The sequence below is a fragment of the Capricornis sumatraensis genome, chromosome 9 (assembly GCF_032405125.1).
Source record: "Capricornis sumatraensis isolate serow.1 chromosome 9, serow.2, whole genome shotgun sequence".
Classification (NCBI taxonomy): domain Eukaryota; kingdom Metazoa; phylum Chordata; class Mammalia; order Artiodactyla; family Bovidae; genus Capricornis; species Capricornis sumatraensis.
Genome location: NC_091077.1, coordinates 27,201,021 through 27,221,696, shown reverse-complemented (window position 1 = coordinate 27,221,696; position 20,676 = coordinate 27,201,021). Strand labels below are relative to the sequence as shown.

General features: G+C 40.5%; 1 protein-coding gene across 2 annotated transcripts in view; it reads right to left on the bottom strand.

The window, feature by feature from the left end:
- ALDH7A1 (aldehyde dehydrogenase 7 family member A1) overlaps window positions 1-20,676 on the bottom strand; it is a 39,248-nt gene that overhangs the window by 9,922 nt on the left and 8,650 nt on the right. The window contains exons 4-12 of one of the 2 annotated variants that reach the window (XM_068979472.1): window positions 19,119-19,199; window positions 18,634-18,757; window positions 15,448-15,580; window positions 13,447-13,491; window positions 10,048-10,125; window positions 8,106-8,203; window positions 5,537-5,578; window positions 3,567-3,661; window positions 329-413 (exon numbers count right to left, since the gene is read on the bottom strand). In XM_068979472.1, the coding sequence (XP_068835573.1) occupies window positions 329-413; window positions 3,567-3,661; window positions 5,537-5,578; window positions 8,106-8,203; window positions 10,048-10,125; window positions 13,447-13,491; window positions 15,448-15,580; window positions 18,634-18,757; window positions 19,119-19,199 (781 nt within the window). The remainder of the gene's footprint in view (window positions 1-328; window positions 414-3,566; window positions 3,662-5,536; window positions 5,579-8,105; window positions 8,204-10,047; window positions 10,126-13,446; window positions 13,492-15,447; window positions 15,581-18,633; window positions 18,758-19,118; window positions 19,200-20,676) is intronic. The other variant, XM_068979474.1, reaches the window with a different exon arrangement.

The window sequence follows — 20,676 nt, the reverse complement described above, 5'->3', positions numbered from 1 at the left end:
GGTGCCTCTTGCCACCTTGCTTGAGGGAAGATGGTGGTAACTCCAAAGAGGGACATGGAGAAGGAGCAGCTCCTCAAACTCACCCCACCTCAAGATCATTTCCCAAGCTCACCCCACCCAGCTCACATGAAACACTCAGATCCTAACTTGGAGCAGACTTGTCACCCCATCTGCCCAATAATAACCTGCTTCAGAGTCCCTTGGGCCTCTCGGAAAGGGAAAATAAAGAAATATATATATATATATGTATATATATATGTAGAAAATCAGAAACTCTTATAACATCAGCAGTTAAAAAGAAAATCTCTGAAATGAACCAGATACTCACAGTCCCAAGGGTTCCCAACACGGATCTGTGCATACGCCTTTTTAAGTCTATTGACAACTTCATCATGGATGCTTTCATGTAAGAACTAAATGAAGAAACATTCAAGGCATTAGGAAATATAAATGCACTATTAATAGTACATGTAAATAGTATAAATAAATGCACAAAATTGCTAACAATGTACAATTTTCTTTTTTTCCTGCAGCCTTTTTCTTTTTTTTGGCCACATTGTGAAGCTGTGGGATCTTAGTTCCCTGGCCAGGGATTGAACCCATGCCCTCAGCAGTGAAATCTCAGAGTCCTAACCACTAGACTGCCAGGGAGTTATTCCAATTTTTCTTAATAGTACTGATTTATACAGGTGACCCTGGAACAACATGGGTTTGAACTGCTCAAGTCCCCCTGTATAAAAATATTTTTCTAAAATAAATGCTACAGGACTACATGGTTCACAGTTGGATGAAACAGAAGATTTTGAATACAGAGGGCCAATGATAAATCATATAGAGGTGTGTAATACTGGAGTGGATTTTTCTAAAGACTACTACTGTCCCTATAGAAATTAATTTGGGTTATGACCCAAATAGTATCCTGTAATATTTGACACTTAATAGAAAGGATACAATAGTATCCTTTAATATTTGACACTTAATAGAAAGCATAGCTATGCATATTTGCTCCAGGATGCAAAGGAAAAACAAAAGTTAACCAAATAAAAAAATGCTTGACATTTACATCATTTCATAGTTTGCCCTGTAATTCAGTTCAGTTCACTTCAGTCGCTCAGTCGTGTCCGACTCATTGCGACCCCATAAATTGCAGCACGCCAGGCCTCCCTGTCCATCATCAACTCCCAGAGTTCACTCAGACTCACGTCCATTGACTCAGTGATGCCATCCAGCTATCTCATCCTTGGTCATCCCCTTCTCCTCCTGCCCCCAATCCCTCCCAGCATCAGAGTCTTTTCCAATGAGTCAACTCTTCGCATGAGGGGGCCAAAGTACTGGAGTTTCAGCTTTAGCTTCATTCTGTCCAAAGAAATCCCAGGGCTGATCTCCTTCAGAATGGACTGGTTGGATCTCCTTGCAGTCCAAGGGACTCTCAAGAGTCTTCTCCAACACCACAGTTCAAAAGCATCAATTCTTCGGCGCTCAGCTTTCTTCACAGTCCAACTCTCACATCCATACATGACCACTGGGAAAACCATAGCCTTGACTAGACGGCCCTTTGTTGTCAAAGTAATGTCTCTGCTTTTCAATATGCTATCTAGGTTGGTCATAACTTTTCTTCCAAGGAGTTAAGCGTCTTTTAATTTCATGGCTGCAATCACCATCTGCAGTGATTTTGGAGCCCAAAAAAATAAAGTCTGACACTGTTTCCACTGTTTCCCCATTTATTTCCCATGAAGTGATGGGACCAGATCCCATGATCTTCGTTTTCTGAATGTTGAGCTTTAAGCCAACTTTTTCACTCTCCTCTTTCACTTTCATCAAGAGGCTTTTTAGCTCCTCTTCACTTTCTGCCACAAGAGTGGTGTCATCTGCATATCTGAGGTTATTGAGATTTCTCCCGGCAATCTTGATTCCAGCTTGTGCTTCTTCCAGCCCTGCCTTTCTCATGATGTACTCTGCATATACGTTAAATAAGCAGGGTGACAATATACAGCCTTGATGTACTCCTTTTCCTGTTTGGAACCAGTCTGTTGTTCCATGTCCAGTTCTAACTGTTGCTTCCTGACCTGCATATAGGTTTCTCAAGAGGCAGGTCAGGTGGTCTGGTATTCCCATCTCTTTCAGAATTTTCCACAGTTTATTGTGATCCACACAGTCATGTAATTAAAGACTATAATATTTTGGAGTATGACTGTTTCCTTCTAAGCTTTAATGTAATAAATGCTTAAGGTGAACAAATTTAATAAATTGTAAATACTTTATGAAAATTGTAGCTTAAATGTTCTTGAAAACTTCAACTGAATAATGTAAAAACAAAGAAAAGATTGATATTCATTCACTGTAAAATATAGGAAAAGTGAAAATGAGAAGTCAGGACAAAAGTAAAGACTTAATTTCCCTATTATCTTATTCTAAAACTAATTTAGATTATGCTAATCTTATAAAGAATTTGTTCACATTCATTGTGGGTGAGAGGAAAAACTCAAAGCTATGGCCACCTCAGAAGAGTTGATTCATTGGAAAAGATTCTGATGCGATGGCTTGATGGCATCACCAACTCGATGGACATGAGTTTGGGTGAACTCCGGGAGTTGGTGATGGACAGGGAGGCCTGGCGTGCTGCGATCCATGGGCTCGCAACGAGTCGGACACAACTGAGCGACTGAACTGAACTGAATTCCTCCATAATTCGATTTTTTTTTTTAATGACAGGAGGAAAACTCAACAATAATTGTTTTTAAAAAGGCAAATGTAGCCAAATTTTCTGGCTAATCAAGACGTGTTTGGCACAAGTTTTCAGTAGCATGAGTCATGAAAATCGAGGTTGTATCCCATAAAAAATCATTTTAAAATCCAGCCCAAAACTAAGGGTGGATATTAAACTTTCCAAGCCCCAAGTACTGACGGGAAACCCCTCTCATCATATTCACTTAATATTTATGTGCTCTATACACTATGTGAACAGACTTAGACATTTCTCAAGAGAGAATACACATACATTTACTTTCCAGAAAATTATGTCACATCAAGTCAAATCCAAGACTTGACTTACAGGCCAAAATTTCTTTAATTTTTAAAATATTTTACTACTTAAAATGTCTTTATAAAAAAGCCAAAATTGTCTATCTAAAAGCAAAACAGTTTTGAATTTTGTTTGCTATGCTAAAAGCAAACAGTTTTGAATTTTTCAAATGTTTTGTTGTTGTGTTCAGGCTCTAAGTCCTGTCCGACTCTTTGCGACCCCATAGGGTGTTTAGGTTGTTTTATTCTCTAAGTGACATGGGACTCCGTCCACATTGTTAGGTGCAGGATTGAGAGCAGGTCGAATCTCCCAGGTCCAGCTCCAGGGAGGGCTGGACCACATCCAGCTTGGGGCAGAGCTGAGGCAGAGGCCCTGACTGACCAGCCCAGTGTGCCACAAGCACAGAACAGAGCAGGAGCGTCAACCACGTTCAGAAACTGCAGGTTTCTAGTGGCGCTTCCATCACACTTCCTGAATGGTACAGTGTGTTAAAAAATGGCAATGGAAACGCGGGACACCCTCACATGCCCACGCAGACACTCACCAGGCGCCTCGCAGTGGTACACCTCTGGCCAGCTGTCCCCACGGCTGCAAAGAGAGCTGAGGGGACGACTAAGCTGAGGTCTGCGTCCTCAAAAGCTTAGGGAAACAAAACACACCCATTAGTGTCGTGAAGTAGGCAGACAAGGTACTTGACACTAAGTGGTAGAAGATGATGCCTTTAGAAAGCACAGGAAGAGAACATCAGAACTATTTCTCTACGATGAGCAGGTTCACAGTGCAAAGGCAACTTCTCTCCCATGGAAAATGATATGAGAATAGAGTGATGAGTTCATCCTCTTCTGATCTGTTTTATCTTTCACCTCTCGGGAGTTTCTGGTGCTGACTAAGCCTTGTCTGCACCCCCACGTGATCTCTTCTATAAGACACTGTCGTCTTTGTCAGTTTTACTTGCCTCCACCCTCAACCCCACGGCTGATTACAATGGCAGCTTCCCTGGGCCATAGAGAGTCCATTGGGACCCTTCTGATTTATTACCACCATCAAACCAAGCTCTCTAACAATATCTACACCCTCACCTGCATCAGTCCGTTCCCTTACATGCCACTTGTTCCCCCCTCTATGGAAGTTTTTTAAAATCTCTCAAATCCCCCGGGGCCCTTTACTCCCACACCAGGCGACCGCATCCTGCACTTCGTGAAAAGTCTTGGAGTGATAAGCCCTGTCCTGCTTCCTCTGCATCTGAAGAGATCAACACAAAATGACCTCCAGATTCCTCTCCCCTTTTGCCTATATTCCTTCCTCCTACTTTTCTGCCCTCTGAAGAAAAAACGAGCCTCGTCTTTATAAGATTAACCCTTCCGGTGATACACTGTACTACTTATAACTCGTTCCTTTCCACCCCTTCCATAAACTTACAGTCCCAACTGCCTTTTCCATCCTCAATTTTCCCCTGCCCAGCCTAACAGCATTCTCAGACTAATGTGATGGTTAAGAAGGTAGTTTGTACAACCAAACAGACCAAAGTTCTTATCCATCCCCATCCCTTTCTAGTTGTGTTATTTTTACGTTTTTAAGCCTCAGTTTCCTCATCCATGAAATGGAATACTATTATCTGGGGTACTAATGGACAATAGGAAGGAGGTTTAGAAAGAGAGCTGTGCTCTGGGGTCTGATTGCCAAGATACAAATGCTGACTCTGTCACTTCAGGCACATATCATTTTAAGCCTCAGTGTAACCTTCAAATGAGATTAATAAAGGTATCTGCCTCATGGGACTACTGTGGGGCTTAAATGACATATGGCATATGAAACAGCTTATCACAGAACTTGTCAAATGCCTAGTGATCAATAAACATTAACTGTATTTTTTAATCAGCTCTCTTTTATAAGATTAGAAGTTCATCCAGAACAAATCCTTCATCATACACTTTTTCTATTCCTGGTGTCCCCCACAAACACAAAAGCATTAAACATGATAACGACAGCAATGTACAATTAGGAAGTTTTGTATCATAAAATTCATGATTCTATGAAGTCTCAACCAGCTGATATTCATTATATTATCCAGAAGTTATGCTGGTGGACTATTTCCTTTTGTGTCAAACAAGTGAAAAAGAGAATTAAATAATCTCTAAGACTATAGCTAAATGATAAAATACCTCAAGGAAGTGTTCCTTCCCAATGTAAAAGCACTCAATATTCCACTGATGACAAGCTAGTATTTCTGGAAACAGATCATATACGAGTGACTTATTTATTCTAGAGAAACATGTGGCCAGTTAAAAAAAAAAATAGGAGAACAAGAAACATGCCACATCAGAAAGTCTCACACACAGGTTCTAAGCCCCAGGTAACACTTTCCAAACACGAACACACTGTTCTGTCTCATAAGGAATAGTTCCCATGCACGGGAGTTAGCTCTCAAACAACACAGAACAGATGAGTTCTACACATTCAGGATGACTACTGAAGACATGTCAACCAGAAAACAAACAAAAAAGGCAACCTTACCTATAATGGCATTGTTTCCTCCAAGTTCTAATAAACTTCTCCCTTTAAAAATATATAAACAGAAATTCATGCCTATTTCAGTTGATTGCACACACCTGCAAACCACAGCCTATCCCATTTGTTTTACTTTCAGATTTAAAATATAGCATAAGCATAAATCAGTTGTACCTCAAGGAAAAGAAAAAAGAACGAGCATTGCGTTAATGTCAAGATGACTGATTTCAATAACTGTATGATGGTTATATGACAGAAAGGCCTTGTTCTTAGGAAATACACAAACATATCTGAAGGAATACAATGTCTTCAGCTTTCTCAAAAGGTTCAAAAACAATATACTCTCACAATATGTATGTGTTTTTGTGTGTGTATGTGTGTGTGTGCTGCTGAAGAGAAAGCGATTTTAAAAATGGGGCAAGTGATTGGTAAAACTTATTAATGAGTATATGGGATTCTTTGTGTTAGTCTTGGAATTTCTCTAAGCTTGAAATTATATCCCCTTAAACTCCAAACAGTTAGTGTAAAATGGTACAGTCACCGAGGAAAATTATACGACAATTTCCCAAGAACTTAAACACAGTACTACCATAAGATCTAACAATTCCACCTCTGGGTACTTAACCATAAGAAGTAAACAGGGGCCTCAGTAGTATTTGCAATAGCAACTTTCACAATAGCTAAAAGGTAGAATCAACCCTAGTATCTACAGAGAAATGCACAGATAAACAAACAGTGGTATATCCATACAATGGAATATTACTCAGTCTTAAAAGGGAAGTTCTGACACACGCTACAACATGGATAAACCTTGAAGATACTATGCTAAGTGAAATGACTGGACACAGAAAGACGTCTACTGTATGATTCTACTTATAAGAGGTTCTTAGAATAATCAAGTCTGAGACAGAAAACAGAATGCTTGTTCCCAAGGGCTAGGAGAAGGAAGGAATGCAGAACTGGTTTTTAATGGGTAGAGGTGGGAAGACAAAAAAAGTTCTGGAAATGGATGATGGTGACAGTTTCACAACAATGTAAGTGCAAATGTATTAATGCAACTGAATTGTACAGTTAAAAAAATATATATATATAAACCAAATGTTGAGTTTTGTTATATATATATCTATATACACACACACACACACATATATTATCACAATAAAAAAGTTTAAAAATTATGTGCTCATTGTAGAAAATTATTTGGAAAAAAAAAAAGGCAAAAAAGAATCAAATAAGCCAAAGGCACGGCACAAGTTACCATGAAATCTCTCCTCATAATTTGATACAGTGCCTTCCAATCTCTTTCCTATACATCTATATTCAGTTGAGATCATAATAATCAATTTTGCTTTATTTCCTCAATAAAAACCTATCAGTTCAGTTTTTCTCTAAATTATTAAGAGCTATATTTTGAAAAACATCACAATATAGCATCCCATCACCATGATATAAGCCACCTTTTATTTAACAACTTCTCTAGTGTTGCATATATTGGCTGTTGATTACCTACCTCTCGATTTATCTACTTAGGTCAGGGGCAAAGGGTGTGAATATTATAGCTCCTGATACACACTGCCAACTTACAGTTCAGGAAGGAATACAGGAGGTTATGTACACCATTCTCATTTTATACTCCTGAGCACTGAGATTTGAGATCCGTTTGCCTCAACTTAGAGCTGTGTTTACTACTGACCTTTTAAATATACATTTATTTTTTCTTAACTGCACTTCAAAATCAGCTTCTATGTAAGTAACTTTTATTTACTTGTGACATTGGCAGCATATGTGACAACAGGAGAGTATGTTCTCCCCTCCACTACTCTGAAACAGTTAAGCATCAAATGCATTTTTATTTTTAAAGGATTTTTTTTTTTTTTTTTGGCTTCTTGGGTCTTCCTTGCTGCGTGGGCTTTTCTCTAGTTAGACTGAGGGGCTGCTCTCTAGTGCGGGCTTCTCATTGAGGTGGCTTCTTTTGTTGCAGAGCACGGGGCTCTTGGGCCTGTAGGCTTCAGTAGTTGTGGCTTCTGGGCTCAACAGCACCAGCTCAACAGTTGCGCACAGCTTAGCTGCTTCAAGGCATGTAGGATCTTCCTGGATCAAGGATCAAACCCATGTCACCTGCAGTGCCAGGTAGATTCTTTACCACTGAGCCACCAGGGAAGCCTAAGCATCAGGTGGATATTAAATTACATGGGGATGGGGCTGTTATTACCAAAGCCACTGCGAGCTACATCATAAATGAAAGAACAGACGCAAGTCTTCTATACTGCATTCAGTCTAGGTCCTGTACTCTGAATGGTCCTGCTTAAATCGCGAGTTTTCTTTTTTTACTTGCTAAACTGGTCTGTTACACATTAATAAATATATTTGATATGATTCTAATACAGTCAGTTAGGGAGGGAATGGCATCCTTTTCCAAATTATGGTATTATATCTGCTGTTAATATTAACCCACTATTAACTGTATCTTTTCTTTTACTTGGACAGTCAAATAATCCATGGAAAAAACCCTATCTTTAGATTGCACATCCATAGTTGAGGATATTAAAATGTTCATTATAAAGTCAACACTTACCAAACCTCTCCTGTACCATGAGGGCCACCTGTTTTCCCACCTGAGTGCTCCCGGTGAAGGACAGCAGGTCCACCCGCTCATCCTTGGCCATTGCTGTGCTGCAAGGGAACAGACACAGTCACCCAAGCAGAGAAACCCAGCAATGGTGGCATCTGACAGTGCCTAACCCATTCTGGGAGCTCTCCATAAACAGAAATCACCTCAAGGAAGTTGTTAAGGAAGATATTCCTTCTTGTACTGATGGGTGACTGGACATTTCAACTGGAGCATTTCCTTGATGAGCATCTCAGTTATTTTAAAGTCTCTTAAAACTGATTCTTTCAAGAATTAAAAGTTTAGGGACTTCCCTGGTGGTCCAGTGGTTAAGCCTCCATGCTCCCAATGCAGGGTGCACGGGTTCAGTCCCTGGTCAGGGAACCGAGATCCCACATGCTGCGTGGCTTGCCTAAAAACAAATAAACTCCTCAAAAATAAAATAATTAAAAAATATTTTTGAAAAAGAATTAAAAGTGCAAAGACTTTAGGGAAATATCCTAATTATCCCTCATGGAAGCTGACTTAGAAACTCTGTGCTAGGATTTCCAGTTTCTAAGGAAGGTAGACCAGACACTGTCAATCTGAACCTCCTTGCTTATAGCTCAGTGCTTCAAAGGGTGTGGTATGTGCCAAGCAAGACAGATACAGATTCAGACCAATGCAGGGCTGGAAATGCTGATGACACTGTGCATGTGGGCTTCCCCAGGTCAGTCCAGCACACATGGGCAATGACACTCCAGGGGGTTGCTGCTTAAAGCCCTCTTGCACACACTACTGTTATCATCTGAGCTATACCAAGGCCAACTTGAAGGACTGCACGTCCTAAGTATAAGAACAGAGTGGGTCAAAGGATAGACATATTTTAAATGTCATGTTTTATATGACATTTAGATAATACTTCACTATATGCACTCTTTATATGGGAGTTGTATTTTCTAAATAAAATTTCTAAAATGTTCTCACTTATCTTTAAAAAAAGGTCTTTACTACTCCTTTTTGAGACTGCCCATTAAGTACAATAGATGGAGACAAGAGTAAGACTTTCACCATACCAGTAAGGGCTCTAAGACCTGACTCCTAGGAAACGTCACCTCATAAAAAGTCCAGGCCAGCAGAACCAGCTTTTACTATGGTTTAGAGAAAGTATAGTCCGTTCCAGCTAAAAAAGGAGGCTGTGACATTCTGCCAAGTGAAAGAAGCCAAACCCAAAGGCAACATGTTGTATGATTCCATTTATAAGAAATATCCCAGACAGGCAAATACAGAGACAGGAAGTAGAAGAGGGGTTGCCGGGGGAAGAGGGAGGGGAAGTGACTGCTATGTGTATCAGGCTCTTTTGAGGGGAGGGTTAACAAAAACGTTCTGGAATAAGGTAATGAGGATGGCTGTACAACACTGTGACTATTCTAAAAACCAAGGAACTGTACATTTTTAAAGAGAGAACTTTATGGTATGTGAATTACATGGCAACTTTTGAAAAACAATACATCAGAAGTTGGGTCTCCAGGGTTCCCTTCTTTGGTCACGGAGGAACCCAGAGGATAGGCTGCGTGTCCTCGGTGCGGAGTGAGACAGCAGAGCACCCCTCCACAGCTCTGCTTTGTAAGTGAGCACATTGATAAATCAAGCGCCAGGAAACCACAGGCTGCACGCTGCCACAGTAACGTGTAACACAAACACCTTAGAATAAGCAGCTCTGGGCAACGAAAAAGACAATTCTCACTCACTCTCCAACAACAGCTACATATTAATGAAGTAAAGCCCAGTGAGATCTGTAACAGTAAAGATTTCAAAACACCACTCTCACCTCCTCCACTATATTGGGTTTTGAAATTCTAGTAAAGATGATTCTAGGTGATCACCCCAGGTCCTTCAGCAGAAAGACACTCTGGGCCTGCTGACTTACCCGATATCTGCTCCACCACAGGTCAAGGAACAAATTGCACCAGGCAGCTTGTTGTCCTCCAGAACTTTGGCTATTATCCTAGAAAAGAGAAGGCGATTCTAAGGAAGGGACTGATCTAATTTCTTACCAAATTTTGAAAATTAATAAATTCCAACCATTCGGCTTTCCTTTTTCAACTTTCTCTCCCATCCCTCAAATATGCAGGCCTAGATTTCTCCTCACATACTAGAGGAGCTTTTCAAACACTTGAAAGCAGAACTTTTTTTTTTCCCCCTAAAAGAAACTTCAGAATAAGACAGGAAAAATATATAAAAGACCTAAAGCATTGGTCAGGGAGTTCAAGTGATCACTGTTCTCAAATATTTTCTGCCCAACTAAGAAGACATCCAGTTCAAAGTGGGAAACTGATTGCAGGGCTTTTGGGGGGCAGGGGGGGAGCCCTTTCTCATCACAAATCCATTAAAATAATGTTAAAGAAATAAAAAGGGATATATGGAATAAAACCCAGAAAGATGAAGAAAATGAAGGATAGTTTCCATTTGCCATGAGAGGTTTTGCCACATCTCTTCCAACCAGAGCCAGCTAGAGAAATGGTAAAGGATGAGACGGGAAAAAGGTTCCCCAAACCAAGAGGGGATGTGGAGGAAACAGCAGAGGGCGCAGGACCTGCCCGCAGAACCCCAGAGAAGTTCAGGACGAGTGTCTACCGGCTTCCCACCAACCTCTTAGTCAGGAAACAGCGCCCCACCCACCAGACTAAAGTAAGGTGGACAAGCAAGTCCTTTCTTAAGTCTATGCTTACAACTTAGGCTGTTAGAGTCTAAATGAGAAACACGGCTCAATGCTATTTAAATCTGATTTTAAGTTGTAAAATATAGCTCCAGTAATTCCGATTTCTCTGAAACAGGGTTCTTTCGTTGATTTGGAGCTTCCTCGGGAATAGGTGCCTCAATGGGGCAAAATTCTTTTGATCCATCACCCCAAGCTACTGGCTACTTTTCTCCCTGATATTTCATAAAGCTTTAAATCCTATACCCACTTCCATAAAAAAGATACCATTATCATACCCAAGTAAATTCTCCAATTGGCCCCCAAAATGTCCTTTACAGCTGTTTTCTTTCCTCCACCCATCAAGGGTCACACACTGTAGCTGTCATGTCTGAGACTAAGGATCAGGTTGTATAATTCTCTCCAGGGACTCAGGGTGTATCTACCGTCTGTGCAAGCAGCTGATTGTACCTGAAGGGTAGGCATTTTGCTTTGCACCTGTGGGTAAAAGTTAATCAAACCCTCTTTCCCTAATTCATGAGAATCTGACCTTGGGTTAACTCTTGTTTTGTTCCTCAGCTTACCTGATAAACGCCAATGTCAACAATGCTATCTAGACAACATGGCTCATGGTAAAAGCAACCCCTGGCTGATCACCCCCATCTAAACTGGAATAATGACCCGAGAACTGTGACTGGAGCCTCATGCTTCTGCTCTTCTCTGAGGGCAGTGGCTTCCATAACTACATGTCCCTTGTGAGTGGCTGAAAGCCATGCATACAAGAACTGTTACAAGACTGTCTGGTTTCTGTGGGGCATTGAGCTTCTAAGCCAAGGTAACCCCTGTCCAGTGTAGATCGCAACTCCTTTGCCCCAAATAAACTGCTCAAACAACAACAAATGAAGATAAATAACTGTACCTGATGCTATCCTACCAGAAAACTATGTTCCTGTCCTATATCCTTCTGAACAGACAGGTACAATATGTAGTCATCTTATGAGTCTGAACAGCAGCTGAATTTAAAAACTCCCAGAGAAAAAAAATAAAAATAAAAACTTCCAGTGGATGGTATGATACCTTTGGTTAACTCCAGCACAATATATCATCATTTAACTTACTGTCTTCTATCACAAAAATCAGATGATATTCTCAATCATCTAAAAAGAAAATCAGCCATATTCCTATGTGAACACCTCAAACCTTTCAAAGGTTTAACCAAATAAATAGTTAAAAGCACAAAGAATAACTTTATGCTTTAGAATAACAAAGCAATAACTGAAAACACAAAAATAATAATTTAATCAGCTATTTTATAACAACTGGCAAGTCAGTTCACCATGTTCATATTAACTGTTTGCTTGTTTTTTTAAGGATTATTTTTTTAAATTGCCTAGGGGAATCTCACCATTTTTTTGTGTTTTGTATATGGGTTCTTTTTCATATTTAATTTCAACCCTTACCTTGAAAGGTATTTGTTTCCTCAATATCACACATTCCTTTCAATACTGACACACACTACTCTCTTAGCCGACTTTTTGCTTCCTAAGCCAGTGTTCCTAAATGATCTTCTAACATTCAATTCAGTTCAGATCAGTCGCTCAGTCGTGTCCAACTCTTTGTGACCCCATGAATCGCAGCATGCCAGGCCTCCCTGTCCATCACCAACTCCCGGAGTTCACTCAGATTCACGTCTATCGAGTCAGTGACGCCATCCAGCTATCTCATCCTCGGTCATCCCCTTCTCCTCCTGCCCCCAATCCCTCCCAGCATCAAAGTCTTTTCCAATGAGTCAACTCAGCATGAGGTGGCCAAAGTACTGGAGTTTCAGCTTTAGCATCATTCCTTCCAAAGAAATCCCAGGGCTGATCTCTTTCAGAATGGACTGGTTGGATCTCCTTGGAGTCCAACATTAAGGACCCTCTTATGAACAGACTCCATCACAAGCTCTCTGCCAATAATTCTTAAATCAGAGAATGCAGGCCAGGCAAACAATGCATCATCAAGGGCCCATCATCACCCTACACAGGCAGCCATTTTCCTCCATACGTTCTCTAGTTCTGGAATGATAAATTAGTAACACTGATTTTATGACTTAACTAGTGTTATCACGTTTCCAAAGAGGAATAAATAAAACAGTAATTTTTAACCAAAAAATGAAATACATTTTAGACAGTGTCAGAAGAATCAGTTGAATAGTTTAACCCTTTCTTTGTTTTGCTAAGGTCTATTAAACAAGAACAATAAAAGTATGGGCCTGAGTAGAAATTAAGACCATTAACATGCTGCATAGTTACAGCATATAGCCCCTAAATTGCAAGACTATTTCCTCTCCACTGGATTTGTTTTTATTTTGCAAATGACAAAGAAAAAAAAAATGTTTTAAGAGTTCAAGTTCAACATTTATATCAGTATCTGGCATGTTTCCCACGACTTAAATGACATGGCCCTGAAAAGGATCTGTAAACTACACAATGATATAAAAATGTTATTACAATCAAAGAACAGAGTTTATCCAGATTTTCTATGCTAAAATAAATATGACACTTTCATGCCAGATTAAAAATTCAGTGCTATCAATCACCCTTTTACGATTCCCCGAGACCCAGGAAAAAGAAAGCCACACATACTTACTTTGTGACAGCTACACTAATGAGGGAAGTTGTAGGAGCTCCTTTCCTTGTAACAGTAAAAAATAAAAACAAAAAAAGTCAGCTTAATTTGGTGAAAATCATAAATACCTTTTATTTGTAAGCAGAAGCAAGTCTTTGTGAGAAAAAGTTCTAAGTAAATAACAGAGCCTATAATACTTTCCTAAGTATAAAAATGGCCCTGAGCAGTTCTGAACCTGCTTGCTACACTGACTACAGGAACTTTTCATTAACCTCTGTCTATTGTGCAAACTGAGTGAAACAGAGATCAGTCAATGTGAACTTTCACTGGAAGACTCGGGGGGCTTCAGAACACCATACTGCTAGCCTTTGGTAACATGATGACGAATCATTAATCCTTCCAACTATGCCTTGCTTATATAGTCTTTGAGTACCTTCAACTGAGAACAACAATAAGATCAATACACAATAGTGGGGCAGACACAAAATGGGCAAAGACAATTCTCCTGGTTCTCCTGATGTAAGCTGCTCCATTGAACATGAAAGCTAAAAGCAAGCAACTGTTTTGTCATCTATCTATAAATACTTACATTTCCCCAGCTAACTTTTACTATCACATATTTTATAGCGATGTAACATTTAACACAGCAATGGGAAGACTGGCCAAGTGCCTCAGAATCTCTTGGGAATTCACTATCAAATTTTTATTGAATTAAAAAAAAAAAGAGACGTGTTTCTAAAAGAAGGTTGTGACTTATCACAAGCTCTTTTTTCCCTCCTACTCGTTCATTTAGTTTTCTGCTTGTGAAATGTAGCATAATGAAGACTGTATCTGGTGTTCAGTTCTGCGTGTCCGACGCTGCCACCCCATGGACTGCAGCATGCCAGGGTTCCCTGTCCATCACCAACTGCTGGAGCTTCTCAGGGATTTGGCTCCCAGTTTCTGGCACACCCAGTATCAACAACCTCGGAACGGTCTGAATGACAGAAAAGCCTTTGTTATGCTACTGAGGTATCTAGTGCCCCTCCCCACAAGACAGCTTCAGGACGGGAGGTGGTGATGAGAAAGATCAATCATGGGGAGGGAAGGAGGAAGACTTGAGTTCAGTCACAGGTACAATGATTTACTCAATCATGCCAATGTCATAAAAACCCCATAAAAATTCTGCACGCCAAAGCTCAGTGATGCCTTCTGGGTATAAAAGTGATATGTCCTGACCTCACAGGGAGAGGGCAGGGATGCTGTGTTTGAAACCCTTCTAAACCACGCCCTAAATACATCCTTTACAACAAAAGTGCAACCATTAAATACTGCACTTCCTTGAGTTCTGTGGGCCATTCTAATGAATTACTGAAACCAATGTATGTGCTGTGCTTAAAGTCACTCAGTCGTGTGTCCGACTCTTTGCGACCCCACGGACTGTGGCCTGCCAGGTCCCCCTGTCCATGGGGATTCTCCAGGCAAGAATACAGGAGTAGGTTGCTATGCTTTCCTCCAGGGGGTCTTCCCAACCTAGGGATCAAACCCAGGTCTCCCGCATTGGAGGCAGATTCTTTATCATCTGAGCCACCAGGGAAGCTCTACTGAAACCAGTGGTAACCTCCAAATCTGTAGACAGCCAGTGAGAACTGCAGATGTCCTGAGGACTGGGAACATTTGCAGCTAGCATCTTAAGAAGGAGGAGTCTTGTGGAAGATTGAGCCCCTAAACAGGTGGAGTCTGACACTGAGTCCAAGCAATTAATGTCTAAACTGAATTACACTATACTTGCCTGGGGTAGAAATAACTAGAAGGAAGAGGGTATAAGGTTGTGTCAAAAAGTTAAGTCAAAAAATATAAATTTTACTGATGGTAAAATACGTAAATAACTAAAACCCAGCATTTCACAACTAGCAGGTGTCACTTGCTATGTTAACGGAAATAGTAGAAAACATTTCAAAACATTTGCAATACTTTCAGTAGTACCTGAAAACGGAGACTTTTACCATCTAACTAGTGGATAAAAAAACGAACCGTTCTTACCAAAGGCAAGCGTTCCCGCAAATCATGGCAATGGCGTTGTTCCAGCCATACACGGCCACAGGGAAGTTGAAAGCAGTGATGATTCCAACCAGGCCTACAGGATTCCACTGTTCAATGAGAGCATGGCCAGGTCCTGAGGACGAAGAAGGCATGCAACATGCTTAAACACAATAAGTTAATGCCTGTCGAGGTCACAAGAACAAAGTCGGCAATCTTTCATTTTCAAAACAAAGATGCACCAGATCAGGTGGGGACTACAGATGCTTTGTACAGACCATCTTACACAGCTGGGGGACACTGGTACATTCGCCAGCATACAACGAATGCTGTTACTACCAGACTACCTTATAAACCATGAGGATATCCATTAAGCCTCTACTCCTCAAAGGAACTCTGTGGATCAGGGCAGTGCCAGTCCCATCCGGGAGACAAGGAAACTTCAGAGAGGAAACGAGACATGTCCTCGGTGATGTGATGGCCAAGGGCAGGGCACAACCACAACACAGGAGTCACGACTCTCCGGGCCATGCTCCTGACGGGGACGGATGAGGCCCTCAGCTCACCTCTCTAAATTCAGGACAAGGTGACTCACGTACAGGGGGAAAGTAAGTTTTAACAATTACATAAACGTTGAAAGAATTAAGTGTACACATCTTTACATACATATAGGAAAACTGAAAATATAAATTAAAATAGTTGTCTCTTATAGACCAACTTAAGTCACCATAATGCCACAAGCTGTTGTTCAGTCGCTCAGTTGTGCCTGACTCTTTGCAACCCCAGGGACTGCAGCACCCCAGGCTTCCCTGTCCTTCACCATCTCCCAGAGTTTGCTCAAACTCACGTCCATTGAGTTGGTGCTGCCATCCAACCATCTCACCCCACAAGAGCCTTATTTAATCAAAGGCAGCTGAAGCAGTGAAGAACCAGAGCAAGGAGTGCGAAGGTTCATGAAACCTGGCTAAAAGCATTAGGAAGGCCGCACTCCCAGCCATCTGCCTTTCTGGCCATGCTCAGCCTGTCAGCAAGAACAGGGAACCCAGCACTTGTTCCACCTCACTCCCAGGCCCTCCCTTAGTCCGGGAACCCTATTCTGCCTGGAGGTGATGTGCTGGTACAGTCTCTTCCTCACAGAGCCTACCTCCTCCTCTCTGCCCCTCCCCTCCGTATCCTTCTCTCCAGGGAGACAGTATAGCTTTGAAGACATGACGCCCCCCACTTGCCACACTCTGGCAACCCCATCACTACCAGAGCTGCCCTCAGGATAAAGTCCCTTCCCGAGGTTCCTTCTCCACCCATCTCTCCCTTCATCCTGCGCCCTCCGGCAGGGCTGCAGTAACACAGTTCCCCAAATAAGCCAAGTTCTCCCATCTTAAGCTTTCACACAGGCTTCTTCCCAGTTTAAAATCACCCCTGGGAATACCCTGGCAGTGCAGTGGTTAAGATTTCATGCTTCCACCACAGGGCACAGGTATGATCCCTGGTTGAGGAACTAAGTTAAGATCCTGCATGCCGTGTGGCCAATAAGTAAAAATAAACAAAATTAAAATGCAAGGAATCTACAGCTTTATACATTTCTTGAGGGAAAGGACTACATTTTTTCAACCGAGTTATTACCTATTAGATCATTTGGCAGACACTCAACAAGCATTAACTGAATTAATGAAGTCAAAGTTACCCAAGAGCTTCTGCATAAATGAATAATCTATTTTTTTAAAGTGTAAACAATTGAAAAGGATTTTAATTGGTGAGTCAGACATTAGAGCAGGTAAAAATCAAAGTTACTTGCTTGCACATATATATCACCCCAAACTGGCAGTTTCCTTTCTTAACTCTGAAAAACCTCTGAAAGTGTTCAATATAAAATTAACCTTGGCTAATGGGACTCACTGTTACACAGCAAATTATGGACAATAACTGTACATTTGAAAATTTGCCCAATATACCAAGAGGAAACAGGAAAACGTGATTTTTTTAAAAATGTCTTTTCCTGATTATAAATGTAACCTAATTCCCAGCGTGGCAACTTTGGAAAATATAGAAGAAAGACAATACCAACCATTAATAATTCTGCCTTGACAGATAACCACCATTACTACTTCAGGAGATTTCCACCTCTGTGCTTTCAATACAGTCACATGAATTCACCTGGTTTGTTCCATTGACGTGGCAAACACTACAAACTGGGTAAGCCCTTGTCCCCGTCACTGAGTGCAAGGTTGCAGCACAGTTTAACTGGCAAAGACTGAAACACCCCAAATATCTGTTACTTGGGAACTGGTCATCCTTACCACAAAACAGCCATTACAAAAAAAAAAAAAAAGATGAAGGAAGCACCTTATCGGAACAATATGAAACAACTTCTAAGATACATTAAGTAGGAAAAAAGTATAAAACAGAACACATGGTTTGCTACATATCTGTCTGCACCTGAATAAGCTCCAGAAAGATACACTCAAGAAACCAGAAACATTTCATACGTTCATGGGAATACTATGGAGTATCCCACTGGGAGGAGGAAAATATTTCTTCCTTCACCTTTTTATTCCTTTTTAATTTTGTGAAATGAAAAAGACTATCTTTTCAAAAAAATCAAAATAATCTAAAAATAAGTATATATTAAAAAAGAAGACAAAAGAAGTAAAAATAAGTACAACTTTCCTATAAAGTTTGCGGTTGGGGAAGGCAATCATTATGATCTCTTGACAATATCTGCTAATAGACTGCCAAAATTATTTGTTCAGCCTTTGTCATGATTGGACATTTAGGCCATTTCCATTGTTTCCTGTTAATGGGACAATGCTCACCCTAATACTTGAACCTCAGTTGCATTTCAGATTATTTACTTAAATTAAGATTCTGGAAACCTGCATTAAATACTTAATGGATTTAAGGGAAACTTGCATTAAATATTTTCGGGATAGATATTTTTCCAAACTGTTTTCCAGATAAGACTGGTGATTCACTTCACAAAGTCTCCACCCATGAACTTGCCAACACTGAGCTTTATCTTAAAAAATTTAAAAAGTTTAAGCATCTTGATCTGATTATTTTCACCTGTTTTAACTTGACTTTCTTAGTAAAGAGATTAAAGACATTTTCATATACAAGTATTTTGTGGAAACTGCTCACAACCAGAGAATTTTGGGGAGTTCCCTGTTTCGGAGTGCAATACTTAGCACTTACTTTCAGAAGGCAGGATGGGTCCCCCAATCATCCGAGATAAGCCAACAGCATAATCACAAACATCCACGTATTCCTGAACTTCTCCCACACCTTCCACCAAGATCTTCCCCATCTCCAAAGACACCTAAAAATACAAAAGACCAAGCAGCATTTTTCCAACAGAATTCCTGCTTTAAACATTAAATTTGAGGTGGGGAAAGCAAAACATTTTGTTTCTGCTTTGTGAGGGTTATAAACCACAGTCTGTTCTTATTTTTCTGAAGAATTTTAAAGCCCAAGAATTGTCTTCACATTTTCCTGTCCATCTTGTTAATCCTTCCTCTAAAGAAAAGATTTTTGAAATGTATGTTACAAATTTATATACATATATATTTTTGAAATACATAAATTATGACCTTAAAAAGATCACAATCTTATACACAAAAGTACAAAACAGCCTTATTCTTCACTCAAAGTACTATATATTTACTACAAAAATACTTTACCAAGCTTCCTAGCACTTGGATCTTCTCCCGCAAGGCATCACCAATCTGTCTCACGATTTCTCCTCGCTTTGGAGCAGGAATCTAAGGAAGGAATGGCATTTTAGTGTCTGCTGAAAAGTGTAAGTTCATGTCTATTATCACAGTACTAATGTGCTGTTAAAGTACAAAGCACAACCACATCAAAAACATCTGTTTTGATCTCATCAGTGTCTGATGTGACAGGCCTTAAAACCCATTCCAGAGAGCAAGAAAAATATACAGATGACACATTCTTGGTGAGCAAGGACTGCACCAAGTACAGAGAGAAATTCAGATTGGACACAACTTTCTGGGATGACACTGCATGCTTAGTTGTTTGTTCCTTCAGCCGTGCCCGACTCTCTGCGACCCTATGGGCCACGGCCTGCCAGTCTCCTCTGTCCATGGGATTCTCCAGGCAAGAATACTGGAGTGGTGGGATGACTCTACAAAGCTCTAAATACCTTACATAACCTGTAACCCTATATGATTCGCAGTGATGTTTTCACATGGGTCAAACTGATTGCAAACCCAAACCTTAAATCAGCTTACTTAGGCTGGTGTCCAAAATCCATTCAAATCATACCACCCTCTCACAAAATACTTTCTGAGCACTTATTGTGTGACATCGGCAATACTAGGCAGTGGAGCTAAAATAACTGAGGCACTCATGGAGCTCAGGGCTCTTCTTCACTCTCTCTCTTCCCCAAATGTACACCAAACATACTTGTATAGTTTTTCTAATCTAAGGGTAGCCTGGCTTTCTATTAACATTTAAAATGCATCCTTCGCCCCACTACTTTGAACAGGCAGTTCTACTCCTGGAAATTGAACATAAACATTAGTGTGCAAAAGTATAGGTTACAACAGCATTTACTGCGGTGCTGTTTCCAGTAGAGAAACAGAAACCATCCAAATGCCCATCAGCACACGATTGGTTAATTACGGAATAGCCATAAATGGAGGGCTTCCCTGGTAGCTCAGAAGGTTAAGAATCAGTCTGCAATGCAGGAGACTGGGGTTTGATCCCTGGGTTGTGAAGATCCCCTGGAGGAGAGCATGGGAACCCACTCCAGTATTCTTGCCTGGAGAATCCCCATGGACAGAGGAGCCTGGTACGCTACAGTTCATGGATTCACAAAGAGTTGGACATGACTGAATGACTGAGCAAAGAACAGCACGTAAAATGTCTAGACCCTTTCTGAAAAGAATAAAGTAGATTTTGGAAAAACTTTTAAAGAGCCGTAACAAGACAACAAAAAAAAGCAAGATAATGCATATGGTAAGTAAACTTTTGCTTAAATTTGATGGAATATACAACAAGAGGTTAACAGTTGCAATTTCCAGGAAATGGAATCACAACATTTTGATTCTCTGCATTTTGTATGTCTGCAACATTTGCTATTTTTATGATACATGCACACTTTTGGAAACAGTAAACAAAAATTGTGACATTAAATGAAACAGCAAAGATCCTCTGTGTTTTCTAAGGCATTGAATGAGTTGAACCAAATTTAGACCACACATTTATAGCCTTAGC